The sequence below is a fragment of the Fringilla coelebs genome, assembly GCF_963513975.1.
Source record: "Fringilla coelebs genome assembly, chromosome: 12".
NCBI lineage: Eukaryota > Metazoa > Chordata > Aves > Passeriformes > Fringillidae > Fringilla > Fringilla coelebs.
Genome location: NC_140038.1, coordinates 4,560,418 through 4,587,624, shown reverse-complemented (window position 1 = coordinate 4,587,624; position 27,207 = coordinate 4,560,418). Strand labels below are relative to the sequence as shown.

At 44.4% G+C, this 27,207-nt stretch overlaps 1 protein-coding gene across 3 annotated transcripts in view; it reads left to right on the top strand.

Annotated features, from left to right (window-relative positions):
- The window catches only part of NEO1 (neogenin 1), a 168,979-nt gene that overhangs the window by 76,642 nt on the left and 65,130 nt on the right, over positions 1-27,207 (top strand). For all 3 annotated transcript variants that reach the window (XM_084213595.1, XM_084213594.1, XM_084213593.1), the window contains exon 5: positions 3,456-3,592. In XM_084213595.1, coding sequence (XP_084069721.1) covers positions 3,456-3,592 — 137 coding nt within the window. The remainder of the gene's footprint in view (positions 1-3,455; positions 3,593-27,207) is intronic.

Sequence of the window (27,207 nt, the reverse complement as noted above, 5' to 3'; positions counted from 1 at the left end):
CCATCGAGCAGTAATGTTTGAATATCTGTAAAGTCCAGCAAGCTCTGCAGCAGCTTTCTGCTGTTCAATTTAGCAAAATTTCATGTCATGGAAAAATTCCTGCAGAAACACAGTTGTGCATGTAATGCTTCCCTACAGTGAGGGGATAACAGCTGAGGGCACTTGTGCCATGTTCATTTCTGCTCTATGGAGTCTGTGATTGTAGGATCACATCCACATCCCTAATGCAGGGTTTTCCTTAGTGCTTCCCACAAATGGGAGAGATTCCCATTATTGCACATTTCTGTTTGCAGGGTTCTGAGTGATTGCTACCAAGTGAATTACACTTGCCCAGCTCAGGAAAGGTTAAGCATAGCAGAGTAATTATGGAGATTTTTCTGGTAGTAGATCCCACAAAATAATCTAATTTACTGTCTAATTTTATCTGCTGTACTTACTGAGACAGCAAATAGATTATAAGATGTTTGGGGAATAGTAATTTAAAAGAGGGAAGAAAAGCCCAAACCTCAGGGTATAACTGACAGTTTGACTACAGTAAATTAATAAAGGCTCACTATATTTTGTGATAATGAAACACAAAGAGCCTGTGAGTGAGGCATCCAGGATAGCTCAGTAATTGTACGTTATGGGGTGCAAGTGAGGGCTGTATGGAATGCATATAAAAGGCTGGAATTTGATTTTCCTCTTCCCTGACATCTGAGTGATCAATCTTTGTTGTTTTTAATGACACTTCAAATTATGTTATCACTTTTATATTAAGCTGATTCTTTGTCTCCAGTGTCTGAAATCCGATTGCCTCACTCTTTTGTGAAAGTGCTTCATTGTCCTTACAAAATTAAGATGTTTTGCTTTATTATAAAAGCAGCTTTGCTTTAAGTCCAGAATTTTTTCACAGCTGATTCATACAGAGGGAATCACCAAGAGGTCTGGCAGATTAATTGTTTTCTTCCATTAAACTTCCACTGAATCACCTATGGGGAAATTGAACTCAACTCTGGGCTTTCTGGAGGAAAATAATCAAAGGGAATAAAAACATGGCACATGTTGAGATGGCTGAACAGGAGAATTCCCACAAATATTCTGATGCTGCAAGTAGTTTGTGAGATCCCCCAGGACAAGCTAAAGTGACAAGGAGGAATAGTTTTTAATAGTTTTAGTAACATCTTCACTGCTGTCAGTAACTTTTCCAGAGGCTGGCAGTGGGAAAGGAGCACCCTGAGGCACGTGTTGCTTTCAGAGGGTGACAATGGATCTCCTGGAAAAGGCATTAATGTCCTCAAAATGCCACAGACATACTGATGGCCTTAGATCATTCCTTCAGGATGACAGTGGCAGTTCTTGAGGCACAGCTCCTTCCCTGCTCCATGTCCTGCTGTCCCTGGCAGATCCAGCTCCCTGCTTTCATCCCAACCCTCAGCACATTCCCTGCTGCAAGAACAAAAAGCCAAAGCAGCTCTTTTACATAATAAAAGGAGGTTGAAAATTTCCTGGATGGATGTGTCAAGGTCCAGGCTTGTCTTACTCTGGTGTTTTTCTTTAGGCCTGGTTTTAGAGCCTGTCTGATGTGCCATTCCCACGCAAGCCTGGGACATTTTTCCCAGCATTTGGGAAGCTCTGAATATGATTCTGCAAACTCATATCTTCACTCAAATTCCCTGCACTTCTTCCAAGGCAGCCTTTCTGTAGTCCTGGTGTTTCTCATGGGAGCAGTGTGGCTTTTCTTACAGAGCACCTGGACAGGGACATCTCTTAGGTTGCTTTTAACACTTAATGCCAATAATGGTTTTGTTTCCTCTGCTTTTAAATGTAACAACCAGAAATTTCATCAGCAGTTACAGCAGGATTATAAATCAATATTTATCTGATAAATAATACTGAGATGAGGCAAAACGCTGTGTCCCAACAATTTATCATTCCAAGAAGGTTGAGTTTGATCCTACTGATGTAATTCTAGAAAAATTTCAAATGGAGAAAGCACTGAGGTCGATTTGTGTCCATTGGCTATTCATTCCAAATAGAGACCAAAAAAGGCAATTGTCATGTTCATATATTGACAGAATTCAGTCCCTTTCTGCCCTTGAGAGTGCCAGGCAAGCAGCCACCAGGTTCCCTTCCCTCTCCCCCAGACTCCTCCATTTCCAGCTGCAAATAGGAATGGCTCTGGGTCAGCATCCAGGCACAACTTGTTGTTCCTGCTTGGGGTTCTTGGCATTTTATTGGAAAGTTTATTTGGTATTTCATGTGGGAACTTGGAGCGTTGATGGAACTTGGAAAAATCATGTACAAACTTGTGTCAGGTGAAGGTCAGTGATGGCTGCAGTGGAGGAGGATGTGGCTGCAGGCTGAGGGTGCTGCACTGAGCATGAAGTGCCACCTTGATCTGCCCCATTTAGCAGCAGAAGCAGACAGATTGTAAGGGCTGGGTTAGAAACCCTGCCCTGCCCTTTGCAAGTCAGAGGGGGAGGCTCTGTGCAGACCCTTTGTCACCTGATAAGTCTGTATTTTGAATTTCTTATAACCTGTATCTTATTCTGAAGTATTTCATCTCTCAGAGATGGCTTACCTTTTCACAGAAATTCAGCTCCTGTACACTGTATAATGTGCACTGCTGTCCTTGTGCTGTAAAGGCACAGCCTCTCCTGTTGTACTTCCCTCAGCTTTCCAAGCAGTCAGTCATTCCAGCTGGATCTGCAGAATGCCTTTTTCTTAATTATGTGATTACAATACCTCATTTTTTTTCAGTTCTGGCTGCTCTTGACTAAATACCTTGGATCACATTTAATTAAGAACAAGTGAAGCTGCAAGTGCAAAAAGATGAGCTACTCTCGTGGAATTGATAGGGTTGAGCTTAATTTTCAGTGTGGGATGTGATAGTGTAATTATAACTCCTTTGTGTCCCACGCTGGGGTGTCATCCGTGGAATGTCCCTGTCCCTGTGTTTGCAGGTGTGAGGCCTTGTCCATGGAATGCCCATGAAATGTCCCTGTCCCTGTGTGTGCAGGTGTGAGGCCATGTCCCTGGGATGCCCATGGAATGTCCCTGTCCCTGTGTGTGCAGGTGTGAGGCCATGTCTGTGGAATGCCCATGGAATGTCCCTGTCCCTGTGTGTGCAGCTCCAGGGTGTCCCAGGGACCTGGGGTATGGCCGAGGCCATGTTCCTGGAGTGACCCTGTCCCTGTGTGTGTAGATGTGAGGCCGTGTCCATGGAATGACCCTTGCAATGTCCCTGGAGTGACCCTGCCCCTGTGTGCTCAGGGCTGAGGCTGTCCCTGGAATGCCCATGGAATGTCCCTGTTCCTGTGTGTGGAGGTGTGAGGCCATGTCCCTGGAATGACCCATGGAGTGACCCTGTGTGTCCCTGTGTGCAGGTCTGAGGCCGTGTCCCTGCCATGTCCCTGTGTGACCTGTGTGTCCCTGCCATGTCTCTGTGTGACCTGTGTGTCCCTGTGTTGCAGGTCGGGCCGGTTCCAGCTGCTGCCAGGGGGGGTGCTGGAGATCTGGGCCGTGACCGAGGCGGACGCCGGGACCTTCACCTGCATCGCTGAGAGTGGCAATGACACCCTGGAGGCGCAGGCAGAGCTGGCAGTGCAAGGTGGGTCACAGGTTTTCACTGGCACAGAGAACACTTCTCCAGATGACTCAATACCTCAGTACCCAAGTTTATCTAAGTTTATTCTGTGATCACTTCTGTGCCCTGTTCAAAACCGAGCCCCCTCCAGTCCTGTTATAAATATTTCCTAAATAGCCAAATAATCAAAGTGCTTCTAGAATACAACCTGAGGGTGCTTAAAAGCTGCTCTATCTATTAAATGTGGTTGATGTCATGTAGCTGATGGAGGGCCAAGGCCACAGTGTGGCTGATCCCATCTGAAAGTCAACCTGTGGTACTGCAACCTGGCTCTCTTTGGAAAGGACATCTCTAATGCATTTTTCATCATTCTTAAATACATTGTTGTTTTCATTGAGCTTGAGAGAAGATAAAAGCAGAGGTATTTGGTAATATGCTGGTTTATTGTGTGTGCAGCTGTTTTGCTTATTCTTGCAAGCTATTTTTACTAGAAAAAGTACTGTAATATTGATAATGTAGTTTTAAAAAGCATCTTACTATACATAAAAAAGTAAATAAAGCAGAGTGGGTAAGCAAATTGGTAAGGAGTTGGAAAAAAATTCAGGTAAAAGCGTACCTTCCTTGGCTTTCTAACATTCCATGAGGAAATCTCTTTTTTATTGATTGGACTCTAGTAGGGGTTTCCAGTTCTTTCTCTGGAGTTTCATGGCATGTGCAGGGTCCTTGCAAGAGCTTTCCTGACTTGCTTTACTGTAGACTGTGGTGCTACAAAGTTGATCTAAAAAGAATTCTGAGGGGAGAAATTTATTCACTGAACATCCATAAATGAAAGGTTTTCTAGAAACAAAAGGAAGGGTTTTCTGACCAAAAGGAAGCACTCAGACTCTAGCTAGTCATGCAAAAAAACTCACATTTTTCTTACCGTGTATCTTGGCTAAAAGAATAAAGATTTGGTGCTCTGGCTTGGGAAATAGCTCAAGCTTGAGGCTTCAGAGCACTTTATTATGGCTTAAAACACCTCATGTGTGCTGTGTTTAATTCAGTGCCAGCCTCTCTATTTTACAGAATTGGTTTTGTGTTTTATGGGCGGTGACAGCAATTAATAACATTAATGATATGATGCAATTAAGCAGCTTGTGGATAAAGCTGAGAGAAGCCCTAGTGCAGGACATCCAGCTAGGTCACCTGGGATGAAAGTGAACTGAGGCAACTCTTTTGCTCCTTATCTGAACCATTGTAAAGGGTTTCTTCATTTGGTTGTGAAGATTTAGGATGTTCTGCCAAGACCTTCCATGCTGATGTTTTGTTACACACCTGGCACTGGAAAAAAAATCCTTTATGCTTGAGTATTAAAATATATTAAAGATTCTACAGAGTGCATTTCAGATAGTGACATTTCTGATTTTACTACTTAGTTCTAATCTTAATTCTACTTTCCTTGAGAGTTCACTGTGGGGAGTAATTGTATTTCTGTGTTACTGTATTTTGAATAGCTTGAATAACTGTTACCTGATTCCTGGATCATTTCCTTCTAGACCAAATTGTCATTTCTCCCCACCTAATAACACCATGATTTTGCTTAATTTAAGTTTTTTCTGCCATTCTTGGAAATGAGTCTGGCAGCGTTTCAGACAAGGAATTCATTTTTGGGTACTGTATTTTTCTGCAGCTCTCCTTGAAGCCCTTGTTTTTTCTAAGAGGTTTCACTCTCTACTTGGTGTTGTGCTCAGGCAGCCAATCCTTTTCCTTCTAATGGCATTTCCTCATGGCAGTTTAGACATGGAATTGTGTGCCAAGGGGGTGATGCCATCGCTTGGCAGTGTTGGGCCAGTGGAACTGGAGGGGTGTTCCTGTTGCTGCCTCTTGACTGAGGTTCCTGGCAGTGCCAGGTAGGGCTGACTGAAATTTGCAGGCAGAAACTGTAGGGGGATACAATATAAGAAAATAAAGATAGTGCAGAAAGTAATCTCACCCCTAAGGAGCTGCAGCTGGGCCAATTACAAAGATTAGGAGCAGGCCTGACTTGAACAGGCCACAGCTGCAAGCAATGAGAAGAAGAGTGCTATAAAAGAGTGGGGTGGCTGGGTGAGAGGGGAACTGCAGTCAGTTGGCTGCTGTGTGAAGGAGAAAGAGTCAGTGCTCTGAGGGGCTGCCCTCGAGAAACACCAAGAAGTTGTGGAACTTTGTGATAAGGAGACAACAGTATGGAAGCCCTGCAATGAGATGACAACAAGAAACAACCTGATTTATCCACTTGTAAGTTTGACTTGTGCATGGACTTGGAGGAATGCTCTTAAAGGTCCCTGTGCTCCCTGATCAGCCTTTCTGTGTCCTCTGACAAGGATACAAAGCCCTGCAAGTAAATGAGTGTCTCTGGCCACTGGAATTCTCCTTCCATGGCAGTGGGGATGAAATTCCTGGCCATCCCTGGGAGGAGGGTGCCCTCAGGTGTGTCACACTGGGGCTGTGCTCAACTGGCAGGAACATACCTGGGTTTTACCCTGGCTTTGTGTAAGGTACCAGGGAGGGCTCGGGGAAAGCTTATTCCAGCCATGCTTCTGATGTAATTAGGAAATAGTTGGCTTCTGATTGTGATGGTGTGAGTGATGACACCTGTATTGTCTCACCCTTCTCATGAGACTGAAAATGCAATAAGAGTTTTTCAAACACCTCTCAGTTGCCCCATCTCTGGGTCAGAAAAGGGTTAAATGCAACAGGTCACCACAGTCCAGGCCATGCAAGGGCAGGACACTTGCCATGGTGGAGACAAGAATTTGGAGCCTGAAAAGTCAATTCTCTCTTGGCTGTAGTGACAGTGCTCTCCCCTCACTGTGGGTGCTGCTACCAGGTTATTTACAACACCTGTAATGAATTGAGAGCCCTGGAAAAATTTGTTTTGCTCTCCCCAGGCATGAAAGAATCCGTAGCATTTCCCTCAGATAAGGTTGGGAAGTGATGACAGCAGAGCTGGGGAAACAGGTAGTTACTGTATTTCATGTGCTCAGCCTGGGACAGCCAGAGTGGCAGTTAAATACTGGCAAGGTCACAAGTTCAACCTTCATCTGGGCAATATTTCAAATTTATGGCTGTGCCCAGCACCCTGGGGGTTTGTGCAGGGGCTGGGGCTGAGTGAGGTCACCACAGGGCCTTCCTGTGGCCTGCCTTGGTGCTGGGGTGGGGACCAGCAGCTTGGGGGGACTTTCTCTCTCTGCTGAAATATTTACTGCAGTTAATAATGAACCAGAAAAATCATAAACAAACAAAAAAATTCCATTTTCATTCTCCTATAAAATTGACATGGCAGGTCTGAAGCCTCTGAAATAAATAAGTCCCTGTGTTTGTGGGAGAAGAGTGAGAGTTGCTCTTTGCTGTTGTTTGTTATTGCCTTTCAGTGAGTTCTTGGAATAGCAGAAAATCAACTTCTGAGTTGTCTAGGACAGCATTCAGTGTCTGACAATGTATCTTAAGTATTATACATGAAATGTCTCACTGTGTTCATGTAACTAAATTTAAAAATAAAACAAGAGAGGCTTCTTTAGGGGTATCTGTAATGATAAATCAGAGATTGCATGTGGCAACTGGCTGATCACGGCCTCGTTCGTGCTGCCAGAGCAAACTGTATGGAAAAAACCAAATGCAGAAATGTTTTGATGGAATTGTCCACTTTGTGCTTTAGAAGGAAATGCTGGAAATATTTTCAGTAGGGCTGACAAGGCTTACAGCAATGGCAAAGGCTCATTCCAGCAGAAAATGGGTATTTTTGAGTGTTGGTCCTGCAGTGTCAGGGAACAGTGATTTCTGTGTGCTGGGGGGGTTGGCAGCATTGCCTCCCCTTGATTTCCCTGCTGCCTTTGCTCTTGCTGGGGTCTCTAGTACTTGGATTACTCATGGCATGTAATTATTTTAAATTTTTAATTGAAGATTTTGGCTTAAAAACTAGTTGTGATTATGCATCTATTAACATATGACTTGTTATTAAAATAAAATGAGAATGTGCCAGGATGTTTGAGGCAAGTAAAGACTTTCTTTAAAACACAACCAGGACAGGTGCAGAAGGAAGAGCCTGAATGTGAAGAACTCTGGGCTTGTTTTCCAGGGTTCTCTGGGGCAGCTGCTTTGATAAAAGCTGATGCCATCCTGGCCCAGAAATTGTAGCTGTTTGCAAAGCACATTAAGTCCTGCAGCAGCAGAGTAATATGTCTGGGTAACTGTTATTTTTGCATTAAGCTTTCATTATTATTGAAAACAATTCCAGGGAAGAAATTTGAACCATCACTGAAAATTGCTCAGACCTCTCTCATACCTTCTAGATGATCTTCATCGATTTCCCCCTCTAATTAAGCTCTGATAATGGACTGCTCCTCAATTAGAGATTCAGGAGATGCTGCATGAACCTGAACTTGTCAAAGGCTCACGTGGGGGACAAAATATTGTCCTTTTTGGGGGTCTCAGAATGTGCTGCTTGGGGAAGCTCTTGGTAGGAAAAACAACACCTTGGCTTCAAAGGAGTCATTTCTTGCCCTGAAAATGTAATGAGTAATTAGAGACCTTTTTTCTGTAGTGATGCAAACAAGGCAGAGAGTTCAGGAGTCTGGTGTGGATGGTGGATGAGCTGAACTCCCTGGAATTTGGGTCTCTACCACTGCACTTCACTGTTTGTCTGAAAAGGCTTGCTGAAAGTCCTCACTGTTGCTCCTTGGTGCAGTTTAATGTGAATGGAGCTCATGGTTCCCTTGTGAATTGAACTGACTGGGAATTTCTGCCTCTCACATTTGTGTTCAAGGCAAGGCTTGCTGGTGGAAAAGTTACAGACAGGTATTCAGGGACATGGGAGGTAAAAGGTAAATTTCCCCAAGATGTTCTCTGCATCATGCAAAGGTCCCACTCCTGTGTTCAACACTGACCTGATTCCTGTTCCACAGGGCTTGGGCTCAGCAGAACCTCTGCTTTTCCTGCTCAGTGTCTAAATCTTGTTCTGTAGCTGGGCTGTTGTAAGTTTTCAGGATTTTTTGTCTTGATGTTGACACGTGGAGGAGAGCTTGCCTTGGTTCTCAATGAGGGGCACCAACATTTGTTTTCTTTAGCTGCATTTCCAAAAATCACCAGCATGCTTTGCTGGAATTTCAAGGAGCATTCTCTGCTGGCAGTGCAGATGTTTAACATTCTGTGGGGTGTCAGAGAGCAGTGGAATGTGTTGTAGGAGCAGCTCAGGGGAGCCCTGCCAGGCCATGATCTCTGCTTTGCTGCCACATTCCAGGTGGGGGACACTTGGCATCTCAGGGCTGGGAGGGATTTCCAGCCTTTCCTGGGCTGAGGCTGGGCAGGGGCAGCTGCTGGGTGTGCCTTGGCCAGTGGGATGGATCCCTGTGGCCAGGAGGAGGCTGGGATGATCCCAGGGACCATCCCCAGCAGCACTGGCTGTGCAGCCCCCAGATAATCCTGCTGCAAGGGAGGCTTTTCCTCTTCCAAAGTCTCTTTTCCAAAGACCTGACAACATTTAATCATGAGGTTTTGTACATGAAACATCTGGAATTCCCTGGCATTGTAAAGGCAAATTCCCTGTATTTGTAAAGGCAAATTTGTGCCTGTGCAATGTGAGAAGAAACAGCCCCAGATTCCACCTGCAGTAATTCTGGAAAGCTGAAAGATTAATTAGAAGATTTTTGTGCAGTTATGGCGCAGTTTACAAAGATTGCTCCAAGTCTGATTATATCTGGAAAAGTTATCTTTGTGTTACAGAGGTGCTGCAGAGCTTTCAAATGGATTTTTGTGGTGCTGGAAACAGTTAGAAAACAGCTCCCAAATGGGCAGGAGTTAATGAGGACAGGGATGAGATCTTTGGGATGGGTGTCCATAGTGGAATGGCGTGTGGGTTTGGGAGGCAAGATCCAGAACCACACGTGCCAGGGAGATGAGATACGTGTGGAATTTAAAAAAAACCTCTTTGTGAAATATATAGATTTATAAAAATACCCATTAAGAAAGACAAAACCAAATGATCAGTAACCCATAGAATTCACACAAATGGTTTTCCTTGTAAATGTTCTTGAGGAATCCTTGGGGATAATGAAAATGTTACTAAATTAAGCAGCAGTGTCTTAAATATCTACAATGTCGAAACTGATATTGAACGGAGGGAATTGGAAAGGCTGCTTTCTCTTTCAGGCAGAGTTCCTAATAAATGAGGATCATATGAACATGGTTTGAACCAGCTGCTGCTTTAAGGACAGAAATCCTTTTCCCCCAGAATGGCTTTTAAAACAGTGAATTGAGGCAGTTACAGAAAATGCAGGGGTTTGCCCAGGGTTTATATTTAGGGATGGGTTGTTTTTTTTGTTTTTTTTTTTTTGTCTTCAAATTAAAAATGTGCTTTTCAGTTTGGAACAGGCTTTGCCCAGCCCAGGATTTACTCTTTTTTGCGATGTGTTTTTCATAGAATGCTGTAGGAAAGGTAAGCCCAGCTGGCTCATGGTCCCAAGTGCTCTTGGATGCTTTTAAGGATTCAAGGACACAGTAGAAGTATGAACTAGAGATAAGCTATAGGGGTTTTAATGCTGCTTTTACTCCCCATCAAAAGGAGATGACAGAATTTCAATTGCAAACTAAAAGCTGAAAGATTCAGTAGTAATTTTTAAGTTGCACATGCCAGAGACTTCAAGAAATGTGAATGTGTGAACTAAGCAGCTCATTAAAATGCCTTTTGCCTTCAAGTGAGACTCTTTTTATAGGAGTTGTGCCCTAAATGGGGAGTACTTTTCTCTGTGCATCAGGGTCATCCTTCCACTTTAATTGGGTGAACCAAGCTCCAAGTTTAATTTTTGAATTTATGGGATTTAATTTTTTTTTTTTTCCATTTCAGCAGAAACTTTTGCACTGTTTTCACACCACCAAATTTCGTGATGAAAACTGAGGGTGATGTTAAAGTGGAAATGTTGAGGAACACCACACATCAATCAGTCTTGAGAGAGAGAGTCCATACCATAAAGTGAACATATACTTTCTTTCAAGTGAAATTTTTATGATGGTTAAGCTGACTCTCATCCAGCAGATAATTGATTTCTCTAATGGGAGCCAGATTATTGCCATTACTGGATGTCTCATTATCCAAGCTCTAGTCCTTGGCAGGGAAGTTTCTCCCAAAGTTGCAGAGATGAAACAATCCAGTAATTTGTGGGAAGGAGGAGGGCTCTTATCTGTGGTGGCTGATTCCCTCCATAGTCTTGCAGTTAATTAGTTTGTCTTCGTGAGGAGAATAATTAAAAGGAAAACCACGGTGGAGTTTGGGTTCCTGGAGTAAACAGGCTTTGGTTATGATGCCAGGGGAAGTTAAACACTTCCAGTGTTCTGGAGGAGATGGGGAGCCTTGGGGGAAGGTGTGAGCTGCCTCATAAAGGTGTTTTGTGCTCCTCAAGGTGCTCTGTCCAGAGGGGTGCTGGGGGCAGGCCTGGAGGGGAATGGGAACAGGATCTAAGATACTCACAGAAGGAAACCAGGCTCAAAGCAGGCTGGTTAATAGTTAATGAAGGGCAGAACATTGTTTTTATATTGAATATTTTTCTAACCAGTCCCAAATTCTGGCAGCTGTGCCGGTCTTGTTTGTTTTCAAGTGCTGACTCAAAGGTTGCATCTGTGATCTCTTCTTTTCACATCCTTAGGAGCTCAAATGTAGTCTCAGTATAACTTTGCAGGTGAGGATATAAATTGCTGTACTGTGGTACCTCAGAGCTCCCTGTGCTCTGGAGGTGCCACTCCCCAGGCTCTGTGTTCTCTCACATCAGATGCTTTCAGCTTCAGGAAAGCACTTGGTTCTGTGAACACAATTTGAATAAAAGGGGGTTTGTGCTCATTCCTGAGTTACAACACTTGAAAGGCCCCTGGAACCCCCCCATTACTGCCAGGTTAATGCACAGAATGCAGGATGGCTTGGGGTATCTCTTTGTATTCCTGCAGTGGGTGCAGTCATGCAAGTTGCAAACCCTTCCCAGAAAGGTTTTGGTTGTGCTGCTTGTCTGTCAGGAGCTGGCTCAGCAGGTCCCTTGGGCAAGACAATGTATTTTTTTCCACAGCAATGTGGCAGAGTGGAATGGGACTTGGAGGAAGTGCAACAGTTTTGGAAATAATTCTGCTTTGTGTTCTGTAACTCAATGAGCTCTGTAGTGGAGATCCAACCTCAAATTATTATTTGTTTATCCTGATGGAATAATGGTGATGAAGCACCCTGGGAAGCCCAGGGCATTCAGTGCCACCTCAGTGCCCAGCAGGGTCATGGAGCAGCTCCTGCTGGAAACTGCAGGAAGGCACAAAGGGAAAGGAGGTGAGTGAGGGAAGAGCAACAGAACCATCTGCCTGGGCTTGTGCAAAGCATCACAGCCTGCCCTGCTGATCCCAGCCTCTGCAGAGTCTGGGTTTGGTGGGTGTGCCACTGGGGGAGTGAGGAGTTGTGGCAGGCCCTGGCACAGGTGCCCAGGGGAGCTGTGGCTGCCCCTGGATCTGGCAGTGCCCAAGGCCAGGCTGGACTGGGCTCTGAGGGGGTGGAACTGGTCCTTCCCCACCACCCCATGGCTCTGGGACAGGGATGGAGCTGCTGCTGGCCAGGGAGCTCAGGCAGGCTTTGTGCACAGGGAAGAACCAAAGAAGCTGAAGTAGAATTTCAAATATGTCACTTTTCTGTACTGAATGTCTCTTTTGAGGTGAGTTTATAGCAGCTCACAGCTCAGAGCTGAGTCAGGGCTGCAGAACAAACATTTCACTAAATTCTAATGATTTACTATAAGCTGTGTTCCACGCTTTGGAGAATCTTTAAAATGTAATTTTGCCTTTCCTTTCCCCTTTGGGCAAATAATTTTTTTTCAGCTTTCCCAGTACATGTATAATTAATAACTTTGTTTACTGACAATGTCAGCACTAACATAGCTCTGATTTATAGTGTTTATCTTTTGCCTGTTTCCTGTAACACACCCTAAGATGCCACATAGAGAAGAAACTGTATTTTAGGAAGGTGCTTCCAGAGGGAAGATAGTAGAAAAATAAGAGTTCATTACCACTATCCTGGTATGTTCTCTTGGCTTCAGAAGAAACCATAAGACTCAAATCATTGTGCTTTAAATATTTAGCTGAAACTTTGCTTTGCTCTCTGGGAATTTGCATGGAGTGGGAAAGGAGAAGAGCCACTGGAGGCTCTGTGGGGCTGGGGAGGAGGCTCAGTTCCACCAGCTCAGATTTCTGGGCTGGAGCAGCTTTGGCTCTGTCCTTGGCACTGGCTGTGCTTTTGCTCCCAGTCACACACTCAGTCTGCACAGTGCATGCTTCTTGCTCTGCTAATTTGCTTAAATGATCATTAGTGTGATTAAGCATTAGAGGAGTGATTGCAGAGCTGCTGATCTCCCTGCTGCTGCTGCTGCTCAGATTGCAGCTGGGCTGCTCCAGGCACACACACAGGAGTAGTCAGGGTTTCCACAATGAACCTGGGAACTCATGGAAAATTCCCCTGGGTGTAAGCAAGTGCTGGAGCACAAGGAAAAAGCTTTTATGGAGCCTCCAAAGGGTTTCCATGGACTGCTGGTGCTGTTAGCAGAGCTCTGCATCATCACATCAACCACAGTAATGTTCACTCAGGACTGGGAGGACTTGGGGAAAGCATTGTGGGTTCAAATGTTAAGCTGGTTCTGTTGGAAAACTGGAACTTGGCTTCTTTAGTTTCACATGTGATTGTAATTGTTGATTGTTGTTTTCCAAGGCAAAGAGAAAATTCTTTGAAGAGCAGGGAAATCTTAGGGATTAAAGGGGATATTTGAATTCTGGATGTGGCACTTGGGGCTGTGGTTAGTGGTGGATCTGGCATTGCTGGGGTAATGGTGGGATTCAATCTTGGGGGTTGTTTCCAACCTAAAGGATTCTTTGGTTTGCCTGGAACAGCTCAGATGGGTTAAATGTCATTTGGAAGAGCATCTGTCCCTTGTAGGGTTCCATTGTTGTAGCACCTTGCCAAAAATACTGTTCTAAGAATTATTGACCAAGATTTTTATAGGGAGGCTCCTTTGCCTCTGGTTAAGTGGTCACTGTTTCATTTATTAGTTTGAAATCTGAGTGCTGGAGACTCTTAGAACTTCCTAATCTATTAACTGTTACTAATTTCTAATTAAAATGTGTCAATGCTCTGTTTCTCTTTGAGAGAAAAATCCTTCTCTAGAATATCACAAACTTTAAATATGAAAAACTTCCTTGGATTTGAGATGTGCACCTGATCCATAATACCTACTTCAATTTTTTTACCTTAAGGAGCCCAAATTACTGGATTTTATTTGACAAAAAAGAGCATTACTGGGGTCTGTGCTTTCCTGAATTCCTGTTCTGAATTCCTGCTGCTCCCACTGGACTCATGTGCTGGGTCAAGTTTCAACATAAGAGATTGTAAAGGTAAATTTATACCTGTGCAGTGTGGGAAGGAACAGCCCCAGATTCTACCCTCAGTAATTCTGGAAGGCTGGAAGATTGGTCAGAAGACTTTTGTGCAGTTGTGACACAGTTTCCAAAGATTGCTCCAAGTTTATTTTGTATCTTTCTGTACCTCAGTGGTTGGAATCCATTTGTGTTGGGAAGGATGAAAGTTTGACAAGAAAGTCTCACAGCTATGTATGTTTAGCAGAAAGATTTTTGAATGTAGAATCTGAAGAAGGAATAGAGATGGAAGCAAGTTTTGATGTAGAGGAAAAGAATTTCTGAGCCAGTCTTGCTGGATAACCAAGGAGGCAAAGGGTGTGTTAGTTAGAAGGGGTTTTTATGACTTAGAGCAAAGGATGAACCCACCCCAAACAAGAAAATGTTTTTACACATTTGAAGATAAAAAAATGTAGAAGGGAAATGAGAATGTCTTTTGGTAGAGCCCCCCAAGAGCTGCTGTTGGATGTGGCAGCTCTGGTCCCAGCAGGGAATGTACAGGACCCCATGTTCTGACAGTGTCCAGAGAGCAGATGGCTGAGGGGATTTAAGTGAAGGGTGAGAATAGTTTTTATTTCCCCTGGGTAATGTCCTGTTCTCCAGGCAGATTGGGCTTTCCTCTGTGCTTTCTCCATTATTTATCAATCCCCCATAGATTTCTTTTCTATTATTCCATTTTCCTCTCTCACTCCATGTAAACATCTTGTATCTCCCTCATCCCATGGCTCTGAGAAGAACAGCACCTTTTTTCTTTATTTTGTGCCAATCTATTAAATTTATTTGGTGTTTCTTTTCCCAGCTTTCATGGGAAAGGCTGAGCCAGTCCACCCTTATTCCCCCACTATGCCAGGCATGTTTATCTGGGCCTTCAGTGAGCCCTTGGAGTTGTTTCTTTTCAGGCTGCAGAGTCTTGTTTGCTGGTTCCTTACATGGAAGCTGTTATTGAAGTGGGTTGTAATTAAGGTTATTTTTGGGATTTGTAAATTAGAAGGGACTTTGATGTGAAGATGGGTCTGCATTCACTGAGCTGGAAAGGAATCAGAATTGATGTGGAAAGCCAGCCTGCAGAATTTGTGTCTTTACAAGACAAAAACATGGAAAAGCAGTAACTCTCTATATTTTCTTTTGAACTTGATCAGAAAAAAGCTGGTTTTTGTAGTGCCAAGATGTCCCTGTATCTGGCAGCAGCTATTGGTGAACATGAGAGGGGCTTAGTTGATCCCATAAATTATTTTTACTGTTCCCAGCTCTAGTTTGTCTTTTCCCCAAATGATCTGAGGCAATCTGTATTCAGTGAACAAACAGCTTAATATTTGAAATAATCTTAAAATGTGTGTCCTTCCTGGCCTTTGGAGCTCCTCAGTCTGCAGCACACAAATGAACCCCCTCACTGTGAGGGCTGCACTGGGAAATATTCAAAGATCTGGGATGTCAAGGCTTGCTCTCTTTAATTTGTCACGTCCTCTTTCCCCTTCTTATGGGATGGAGTTAGGAAATTCTTAAATATGTGTTCTCCTGCTGTTTCTCCCCAGAATCTCACTGCCTTGTGCACTGCACAAACTTCACAGGGCTACTTTATTGAGAAAATATTGAATATTTGATTTTTTTCCTTACTCAGGGGATAGTCCCATGATTTATTTATACTGCTCAGTTCAAATCCATATTTATTCCTGTTTTGGTATTCAGCTCCATGGCACCTGAATCATTCATAACCACTAATGAATGTATTTTTGCTCTCTGCTGAAATGAAGTGGCATTGAATCCATTTAAAAAATTGACTGGGACACAGAAAAATTAAGAGGAAATGTATCCAGCTGTTTTAGTGCCCAGTGTGAGACACTTCAGCATTGATTTTTCAGAATATGCATCCCATAATCTGTCCCTTCAGAGCTGGAGAAGGGGCTGAGGGGCCACAGTCACCTCTCCAATGTGGGATTTGCTCCAGAAATGTCCACCCAGTCCCATCAGAGGGGCAGGGCTGGGGAAGGCACCTGGGGTTGCAGGACACTGTCACATCCAGGGCCAGTCCTTCCCTCTCCTTGGTGCCTTTGCAGTCCCTCTCTGCTCTCCAGGCATCTCCCTGTCATCTCCAACAAAGTCAGCATTGTTATTGTTATTATTATTATTATTATTATTATTATTATTATTATTATTATTATTATTATTATTATTATTATTATTATTATTATTATTATTCACATATCAAAATTATTTGAAAAATTGTAAACTTAGGATCTGAGTTTTTGAAAGACTCAAGGAAGAAAATAGAAGAGGAAAATGTGCCATATTCCAAATTAGACCAGTTATAAAGCACTTCTTCCTGAGGTGTTTGGGTGTCATTCTGGGGGGAGGGAGGACTCAGCACTATATCCACCATATATATCCAGAATAAACATCCCTAAATCCTGAAGGATTGTTCCCAGTGACTGCAGCAGTGCTGCAGATCCTCCCACCAAACAGTCCCGGGGTAGATGGAGGATTCCTGCTGGGGATTTGTTTGGAGGGAGCAGGAGGGATCTAAACAGACACCAGAGGCAGCGTGGTGGGAACTGGAAATGAGGGTTTTGCCTGGAAATAGCTGAAAATGGCCCCAAAGGCTCTGGGCCTTGTCGTGCTCAGGGCTGTCTGAGGCCTCTTCTCCAGCTCAGCTTTGTGTGGAAAATGAGAGCTCTGGAATTCAATAAAAATTTCATTGCCTTTGGCAGTGCTGTAAGAAGTTTAAATTTTGATGAGCGTTCTTGTTATTCAGATGTTTCCATGGCACTTGGAGTAGATTCAGGGTCAAACAGGCGAGATTTCTCCTAGAAGGGCTGGGAAGGAGAGCTTAGTAAAACAGAGAAATAATGAATGTAACAGTTTTACATTATTGATGCCTAGATTAAGGTTTTTACTTCTAAAAATCACCCGAGAAGTTGCATGGAAGGCTCGCTTCAAATGATAATCAGCAATACCCTCGGATAAGCATGGGTTGAGCTCTGCTCTAGTTTATTCCAGTTGATAAGCTTTTCCATGTCAGCTGGTGAACTCATTTCCATCTAGAATTCTCTTTTGTCATCTGTTCTTTGTCTGAGTTCCTCCTTCACTGGGGAGTTCACCCCGAGAGCAGCAGGTTAATCCCAGCCCGTGCCTCCCCTGCGCAGGTTTTGGGAGATGTCCTCCCACAGAGGGTGGGCTCAGGCTGAACAAGGAGGAAATAAATCTTTGGTGTCTTTGCACATGGAGGGCTTTTACTGGGAGCACTGGAGGGGAGGTGACAAGTGCAGGAAGTCTGTAAATTTGTACCTCTTCAGTCCACAGGTGGTTTGAGTTTTCACTTGTGTTTTTCCCTGTTGTGGGCAAAGCATCACATTTTATATTAGTGCAGGACAGACACTCACTGCTGGGGCCAGGTACTCACAGAGCAGCTGGGATTGGAAGGGACCTCTGGAGACCATGCAGTCCATTCAGGGTCATCCAGGTGGGTTTGGGATGTCCCCCAAACATGGGAGACTCCACATCCCCCTGGGCAGCTCTTCCAGGGTTCTGCCACCCTCATGGAAAGCAGCTCTTCCTCTCAGTGAGGTGGAACTTGTGATTTCATTTTTATGCCCATCATTTTCCTGTCCTGTTGCTGAACACCAGTGAGGAGCATTGTGGAAGCAGCTTTTCACTGACCTTGCACAAAGGTCAGTGTTCCATCCTGCAGGGAATAGCTGAGGGAGCTGTGGCACACCTTCCCTTGGGCTCAGAGTGGGTGGGGGTTCCATCCTACAGCCCTGATCCCTGGGGGTGCTGTGAGCACCCACCTGGTGTCCCACAGGAATTCCTTCTGCTGTTCCTGCACCTCTGGGGGGGCCCAGGTGTGCCTGTCCCCCAGGAACAGCCCTTCCATAGCCATACAGGCAGAGGGGGGGCTTTGTTTGTGTTTGTATGCCTCAGGTTTAGCTTCTCTATTCTCAGGTTCTGTGCTGCTTTAGTGGGTGGGTCTGGGCTTTGTATTATGGGATGGTGAGCTCTGCACAGAGCAGGGAGACAAAACAATTCCTGCTCTAGCTGGGCACCAAGGACTAAGAATCCAAATCTCACCCCCAAGAGCACAAACAATGGTGGAATGAAGAGAGAAAACAAGCAGGGTGGGACTGCATGGGCTGGAGCTGTAACTGGACAATTAACTCCAATATGCAAATGGACCACAACTTATAAAAGTGAGAGACCCATGACCTGTGGTCCATTTTGGTTCACCTTGGGTGCAGCCCTGCCTGGGCACTTGTGCTGCCCAAGGTGGCTCTGTTGAGGCCTTCTTACAAATCCCTGCTTTATTGTTGAGCTCTGTCTAGTCTTGGTTCTGGGTCAGCCTTCCCAAGGCATCAGTATGAGCACAGAGGTTCTCCAGCCCCAGCTCCCCCCACTGCTCTGTTCTGATGGAGCTCAGCCCCATCGTGGCACTGAGGGTCCCTCCCTGCCCAAACACCAAAGCTGCCAACCCCACATCCTTGGGCTCATGGGAACCATGGAGAATCCAGGCTCAAACCCAGCATTTAGCAGGGTGTGAGGGCTGTAAACTGATGGCCATTCCTGGGTGGTGACATCCATCAGCATTTAGTTTTGTAGAGGGGGATCTGTGTGATAGAAGTTAAGTAAGAATAAAAGAATTTGAGGAAGATTACTGAAAACACAAACACAGTCAAAGAGGTTAAACAAATACTGGGCACGTGGTGTTTGTGTTCACAGTCAGCATCCAACACCAGTGAAAAGTTACCCTGGAAAGAGGGAAAAAAACCCAGCTCCAAACCTCCCCAGAGAGCTCCTGAGGACAAGGGGAAAGAATTATTATTTTCCTGTTTATTTGCAAGTAAATTAATACAAAACTTCCAGTCATTTGCTAATAACATACAAATCTTGTGATAGTTTTTTTCAAACCTGTCAGAGCTGGGACATCTGCCAGGGACAGCACAGGGTCAGCACATGATGGAGTGTGAGGAGAAAGGGGTGAGAAGATGGCCTGAAGCAGAAAAGTGAATTCCTGCTGTCTGTGTTCTCTGCAAAATTGGAGACTTCTGTCTTAAATTGTATCTTATCTTTTCAAATAGAGGGAGCTGGAGAGAGGCTGTACCTGAACTTGCAGTGTTAGTAAAATCTATTTCAGAGCACACCCCTGAAGTGAACAGTGAGGAATCATTGGGACCAGATGGTCTTCACTCCACATTTCTTGAGGAGCTGAAGTGTGAAATCCTGAGTTCCCGAGAGTGCTGTGTAACCTAGCACCTAAATCAGCAGACTGAAAAAAATCAGACTAAGGAGATTTGGTCAGTGTGACATGAGGGTTTTAGAAGCCTTTAGGGGGAGATTTGGGAAAATGTGGGTGAGTTAATGTGATGTCTGGACCTGTTAAAATTACAAAAAATTAAAATACAGTGTTGGTAGATGATTGAATCCATCCATGTGTGTTTTGTGTGGAAAAAGCCACACTCTGCTATGGAGAACCTTTTGCAGGATGTTGTTGCCCTTCCTTCCCCAGAGCCCTTCTGCCAGTGTCACTCACTAAGAGCCTCAAACACTGGTGCTGTAAGTCAGAGTGAATTCCCTCCTGCAGGAAAAAGGGAATGAATTCATTGTTTAATAGGAAATTAGAGGGGGAGGGAGGTGGTGTTTTTATCTGTGGAGCTGAGTCTGCACTGCTGAGTGTGGAAAAGGGGATTTGGGGTGTTCTGAGTTCATTGGGGTTGTAGAAACAAATAGTGCTGGTGAAGAACTTTAGGAACACTTTGTGATGTAAGGAACATCCAGGTGGTGAAATGACACTGGAGTTCGATTGCACAGGGAAATGCAGCTCTGCCAGTTTCTGCAATGCAGCCATGGTCTCTCACCTGGGGCCTGGCATGGCCCTGAAATGCTGAAATTGGAAGATGCAGGTCTTTGGAAAATGCAAGATCTTAAAAACCAAATGAAATAGTAGGAACTGTTAGGAAAGGAATAGGCAGCTGAGCAGAAAAACCATTGTGGGACTGTCTCAATCTGTGCTGGCCCTGCATGTCAGAAAGTGAAAAACCCAGACAGAAAAATCCTGCTCAGTACAGGATGCTCCAGAGCTCGCTGCCTGTCTGTGCACCCAGAGAGCTTCCCAGGCAATTCCAGCTGTGGATCCATGTCCAGAGCCCTGCCTGCAATCCAAGAGCCAGGCTGGAGCCCACAGCTTTCCACAGGAGCCTTGCTGGAGATGGGGCTGCTGCACACGAGAGCTTCTTCACTGTGCTCAGGGACTGTTGGATTTTACTGCAGCTCATGCTGGGAGGGAATCCCATTTCCATGCCAACATGCAAGAGTGAGCAGTTCATCCTTTGGAGTGTTATCCCAGGTCAGGGATGGAGATGTTAGTCCTGTGTCATTCCTCCTGCACAGGAATGGTACTTAGATAGAAATGTATATATCTATATATTTACATACACACTAATTTCCTTTCTGCAGCACTGAGCATTTCTTTGTGCTGTCCAGTTCCATGGCTGCATAATCCTTCCTTTGCTCAAATAACTGATTCCAGCTCTTCCATTTTTCTTTTGGAGCTAATTTTCTGAGTCATTGATTGTTTTTATTGCTCTCTTGTAAATCAGAGTTCATGTTCTCCTTCAGATGTGGGGGGTTGGGGTGTGTTGAGTGGAGGGAGCTGCTGCCATCCTCCACATGGGCAGTTCTTCCATCCCACTGTGACACTGGGACTCATGGCCAGTTTGTGAGAAAATCCTTGTTTCTCAGGCCTTTTGCTGTGAACTTTAGTGCTATTACTTCCTACCCCATAAATCTGCAATATATTATTTCTACCTAAAAAAACCTCACCTATGTTGAATTACAGCTTGAGTTTTTTACTCTCTAATTGATCAATATAATGATACTTTCTATTTGTTCTGTACTATTCATGCTTACCTGGTTTCTTGGTTGTTGTCCTAGCTCTGAATATTGGATTTTATTTTCTGCCTCTGGAATGTTTATTTAGGGGCTGGTCTCTGAAGCATGGAACATATTTAGCAGTTTCTGAATGAAAGCTTTTCACTGTAAATGTAAAATAGCTGTTTTAATTCAGCCCTGCCCTTCTGCCACCACTGGAACCGGCTCTCTCTCCATGGAGCTGGTGTTTGGCATTTGCCAAGGGAACTGTAAAGCTCTGAACAGTCCAGAGGAGCAAACCATGGCCCATCAAATGCTCATTTGGGCTGTTCCAGCTGCTGAGCAGAGGTTAACGAGGTCACTGGAGCAGGCAAACCAGGCCCCCCCTCTGCTTTGGCTGTGCAAGAAGAGGGAAAGATTCCCACCAGTCAGGATGCCACAGGCACCACTTCTCCCTGGGGATGCTGGCTTTCATTTTCTAAAATATACATTAAAACCCATTTACTGCATTAAAGAATGTCACTGCCACCAAAACTGTTCATAAACTGCAACTCTGGCTTTGCTGCAAAAAAATTTGCTGTAGTAGTTTACATTTTTATAACCTTTTTGTGTCTTGGTATGCTGATTTTTGTACATTAATTTGACACTTTTCTGTATTTCTCTAGAGGAACCCTTTTTGTCAGCTTGTGTTTGCTTTGCAAATTTTGTAGCTGCATATTAAGTGTGTTTTAAGGACATCACAGCTATGCTCAGGGATTGGGAAGAATTTGTCTTGCCTACAACATAGTTTTGGGGTTTAAATCTCTCTTTTTCCCCCAGTATTATCCATATACTTCTGCTGGTTTTTAAGGAAGAATGTTTTGATTCCCCATTTTAATTTAAAGTGTAAATTTCTTTTTTTTTTCAGGATGGAAAATCAACTAATTTATATACAGCTAATTCATTGAATTAAAAGATAATAATCAACAAAATCTGCTTTCAAACACCAATTCAAACATTTTTTCAGTGTTTTGGGGGGAGGGACAGGAAGGGATGGATTAACTGGATGATGGTCATGTTGCAGTTTGATCCTTCTTAGGAACTAAATTGCAGTTGTGAAAATTGCATTTAACTTTATAATGATTCTAATAGGATTTGGAGCATATCCTAATGGAATAGGTTGTTATCCCTGGAGGAGGAGATAAAATCCCTGTGGGCCATTTCAGGTTGATATGAAATGGGCTTTATGGTAAAATGTCCATTTCAAATACTGCTGGTAATCCAGATTTGTTACTGAAATACCAGCTGGGGATTGTGCCCCCGGCATCCCTGAGAAATGGGTTACAAATGGAAGTGGCCAGGAGTGCTGGAGCCAGGAGGATTTGGGATACACTGGCAAAATGTGGCCACTCTGCTAAGTTTGTGTCTGTGCTCCCCTTCTTTGGGCTGTGGGGAATATTCTGGAAGGAGCAGATGATTTGTAAGGGGTGCCTGGAGATGCTCTCCATGTCTGCTTGGTCATGGCCTCAGTGTGGGAGGGAGGGGGTGGGGAGGAGTGGCAGGAGCTGGGGTTTCACTGCCTGACCTTGGAAAACACACTCCTGATTTCTAGGGGTTGAGGGCACCTGCAGGAATGGTGCTTCAGTCTTGTCTGGACATTTCCCGCTTGGAAATTCAGCCTTAGGCTGTTCCTGGAGTTCCAACTCTGCTTCAGGAATAGTCCTGGAAGTGTTCCTGCCCCTGGCAGTGCCCAAAGCCAGGCTGGATGGGGCTTGGAGCACCATGGTCCCATGGAAGGTGGCTGTGCCCGTGGCAGGAGTGGCACTGGGTGGCCTTTGAGGCCCCTTCCAACCCAAACCAGTGCTGGATTCTGTACTTGGCAGTGTTTGGAACCACTGCTGGGTCCCATTCTTTATTTCTTTATTTTGGGTTTGTTGGATGCTGTGCTTGGACCAGTGTGGCATTCACATTCTCTGAACATCATCCCTTTGCCCAGGACTTTTCTCCTGGGAAGCTGAGGAGCCTCAGAGAAAAGGAAAACAAATCTTATCTCCTTTGCTTCTCCTGTGCTGTGCCCATGTGGAATGTGTTTGGGGATTGTTCACCCACAGGTGATTGTTCCATTGGATTCTGGTGTCAGTTTTTTTCACTCTTTGGCCAATCAGGGCCAAGCTGTGTCAGGACTCTGAAGGAGTCAGGAGTTTTCATTATTATCTTTTTAGCACTCAGTAAGCATCCTTTCTGTAATCTTTAGTTAGTATAGTATAGTATTCTTTAAAATAATATGGTATTATAAAATAGTAAATGTGCCTTCTGAGATCATGGGGTCAGAGTCGTCATTCCTGCCTTTGTTGGGGCAGCTCCCAGCAAATACAACAGATCAACAGCTGGTTTATTGATGCTTTTTAGAAAGATGATAGGTCTTTTAAAATGATCTTTCCAGCCTGTGTGTCCAAAGGAGACCCTTGCTGTGCTCCTCCTGTACAGCAGAGCTACAGACCACTGGGGTTCATTTCCATCTCCTTCTGATCACCTGTCCTTGTGGAATGGGATCCATGTCCAGCACCCATTCCTGTTTCCTCATCACCTTGGGTGCAATTCCTGCTGCATGTGTGGAGTCCCTCAGCTCTTCCCATCCTTTTACAGCTATTGGCTTAAAAAAGCATCTTATTTTTCAAATATTTCACCTTTATTGGGAGGTAGCTTAGAAGTTTGAATCAACTGCTGCTGTAGGTTGGATTGTGGGTTTTTTTAATCTTTTGATCATTGTTTTGATCAAAATATTTTCTTCAATCTCCAGAAGGGTGGCAGGGCTCCCTGGGGGGTGTGAAATTCTGTTCAAGCATTTTGCCTCTTCAGGAGTTGTTCTGTGCTGACACGGAGAGGGGGCTGAACTGCCAAGTTGTCTTTGAAGTTTAATTGTGTGTTTGGCAACAGAGCACACCATCTTCCCTTACAAATCTGGTTTTCTGTGGTAATTGGCTCCTTTGCTCACTGGTTATCAATTGAACTTCTACCACAAACATCTGTACTTGCATTGTGTTAATGCTAAACACTGACATGGTTAAACCAGAAGAGTGTGTTTGAAAAGCATTTATTAATTCATTAACTGGGAAGTAATTGATAAAGTGAGCACTCCTCATGTTATTATCCCTTTGTGAGCAGCTTGGCTTTTGCTCCATGAGCCAGAAAAGCAAAGTGACTTTGAAAAAAATAGGGTGTTTCAAATTCTTAATCTCCTAAATCAGAAGTAATTGAGAGTAGGTAGGAGAGTATCTACTTCAACTTCCCCTTTTGTGTCAAGAAAATCCTGCCTCTTAGGATTCAAAATTAATGCCTCTTTCTGGCTGATGGCCCAAACTGGAGCAATATCAGTTGCCAAAGATGTTTGAGTTCTTTCCAAATGTCTTCATTACAAGTTAAACATTAGTGGAGAACACAGTCAGAACTTTCCTGTGGTACAGTTTGGGCATTCAGCTCTTCCCTGGGAGGGTGGGCAGGCCCTGGCACAGCCCTGGATCCCTGGCAGTGCCCTAGGCCAGGCTGGGCAGGGCTTGGAGCAGCCTGGGACAGGGAAAGGTGTCCCTGTCCATGGCAGGGGTGGGATGAAATGATCTTCAAGGAGCTGTCCAGCCCAAAGCAGGCTGGGATTCCATGCTGTGCTTTTCACAGAAATTTTTGTGCTTTTGGCAGTCGCTGGTACTGGTTTGTGTCTCTTTGTGTTCCTCTGACAAGATTAATACGTGGCTAAGGAATTCAGACTCACCTGTAATGAATGTTTTGGAAATGGAAGCATTGTACATTCATGGAAAAACAACTTTTCCAATTCTTGTGTTCCCTTTTTTGAACTCTGCAAGCAGCGCAGGAATCGATGGTGCGTGTGAGTAGAGCTGGAGGCAGAGATGGAAGGGAAATGAGAACATCAGAATTGATCAGCAGGCTGAACAAAATGAGGCATCAGTTAAAAAGGGCTAACCATGAGCAGGCCATGATTGGCCCAGGCTGGCAGGGGATGATGCATGTGGGAAGGGCAGAGTGATGGCCTGGCTGAGGGATCTGCTGCAGTGCCATTTATGCCATTTTTCAAGGCACTGCTGAAATTCCATGTAAATGATTGAAACTCAGGCTCTGGAGATGGATTCAGGCTGGAGCACATCCAGGGGGTTGGGAGGAATTGTCACAGCAGAGCAGAGCAAACACGACTGGTTGAGCCACCCAAAATAAGGCTGGGTAGGGGAAGGGAGGGAGCAGCAGCACAGCTTGTAATAAATAACAGTGCTGAGGATAAATAGCAGGGAGGAATAAAAATAATTTTCATAGAGAATAAATTACAGCAATTTGGTGGCAAATAAATTCAGAAGAGAGTTTTCAAATGTCAGAGTTGTGTGTGGTGGGAGCAGCCATCAGAGAGTAAGCACAGAAATATCTGAACCTTTTTAAGGTGGAATTTATGGTGTGTTTGGTAAATTTCTGGGAAGTTGGTATGAAAGGGATGTCTGAATGCACAGGCAGCTGGGCTTGGCCCCATCCAGCTTTTTGCTCCTGTGTGAGAGTGTGAGCAGTGAATGTACAGCTTTGTGGACCTTTGCACCCTTACCTGAGAGGTAAACCACCTCCTTACTCGAAAGTATTTCCATTTATTAATGTCCTCTTTATTCATTTATAATCCAGAACAGGAGGGGGGTTGGGGGAGCTGCTCACTTCCAGCTGTTTTAATTTAAAAGTATTAAATCCACCTACAAACCTTTGGGATCATTTCAGAGGAAGGAGTAAAACATGCCCTAGGATTCCTTATCCACAGCACCAAATAAACCCCATTGAGAGGCCAAGTGTGTAAATTGTTTGTCTAAACCCCGTGACCCTTCCATATTGACTTTCTTTGCTAAATATTAAAGGGCAAAAGGCTGCTTTGGGCTTTCCTGGAACTCCAGCAATCCGAGCTGCCAACACAAGTAAGAGAATTGCCCTGTGCTGGGGGCACAGTGAACACAGATAAACGGGTGGGTGTTCTCTAAAGAGGGTACTCCAGGAGTGAGTGCCCTCAGGGCTTGGTGCTGCTGAGCCAGAGGAGTGCAGAGACTCTGGATGCAGCTGGAGGCTCCTGTGGGAGAAACTGTGTCTGTGCATCAGTCACTTGGGGCTGGTGTCCTCAAAAAATCTGTATCTCAGAGTTTGTGTGATTTGAAATGTGTTTGATGGAATTAATCTCACTCTGGGGGCTTAAGGACGTCTAGAAGGCAGCCAAGACCCAGAGTAACACCTTTGGTACATGTTGTAAGTGAAGAACTTCTGTTCTTCATAGAATTTATGTTCAGCTTCTGCTCTGCTGTGTTATAAATACACAGCTCCCCTCCTGTACATCCATGAAATGTCATCACTGTGGTACAGAGGCACCTGGCTGCTCATGGACATCCTGTTTCCTTGGCTTCCACAGGCCAGACAAGAAACTCCTGGGCCCAGTGCAGCACTCTCTGTTTGATAACCTCAATTCCTTCACACAGGAGCATGAGGCTGTGGTGCCCTGGGAAAGTTTCATCTCAGTTTTGTGTCCATTCATTTTTAAAAGTACATTTTAATAAAATTGCACCTTTTGTTTTCCTATTGACTTGAACTCCCTGAGGTTTAACTTGGCAGTTTATACACCTCAGTTCCATTTCTTCTTTCATGTGGTCTCAAGAGGTCATTCCCAATTGGCTGGATCCTGTTGGAACCCTGGATGCTGAGAATTTTAAACTTTCTGTGCTAAAAGGCACAGACCCTCAAGAGAACACTGCATTTGACCTGAGGCTGTGGAGAAGACTTGAAAAATTGATTGATAGCACTGAGATTATGGGTGTGCAGTTAGTTAGAAGTGTGTAATATCACAGGGTGGAAAACTTAGAGTTTGGAGTTTTACAATAAATATGAAGCAAGATAGAAGTTTTAAGGCAGAGGTAAGTTATTCTTCTTTACCTTCTTCCTCCTTCTTCATGAGTTTGGGTGATGTTTTGTAATTGGACAGAAAAGTCCACATTGTGGGCTTCAAGTGATCAGTTATTGGGTTAAAAGGGAAAATAATCTAGGTGTCATTTCTTAATTGGATAGTTTAGTCTTAAAAGATCTTGTCACAAGAGAGAGCCATTTTGTGCCTTGCTAATGAAAGGCTGCAAAGCTCATGGTTGTGAAGCCGTTTCACTGATAAGAAATAATAAACACCTGAGTCCAAACATGAACTACCTTCTCAAATACCTTCAATCCCAACCTCAGAAACCCACAGGATGCCAGGATGGTTAGAGATCCTGTCATTCCCAGCCCTCTGCTGTGGGCACAGAAGTGGTTCTAGAAGAACTCCCAGCTTGTGTGGGTGTCTGTCAGAGCTGAGCTGC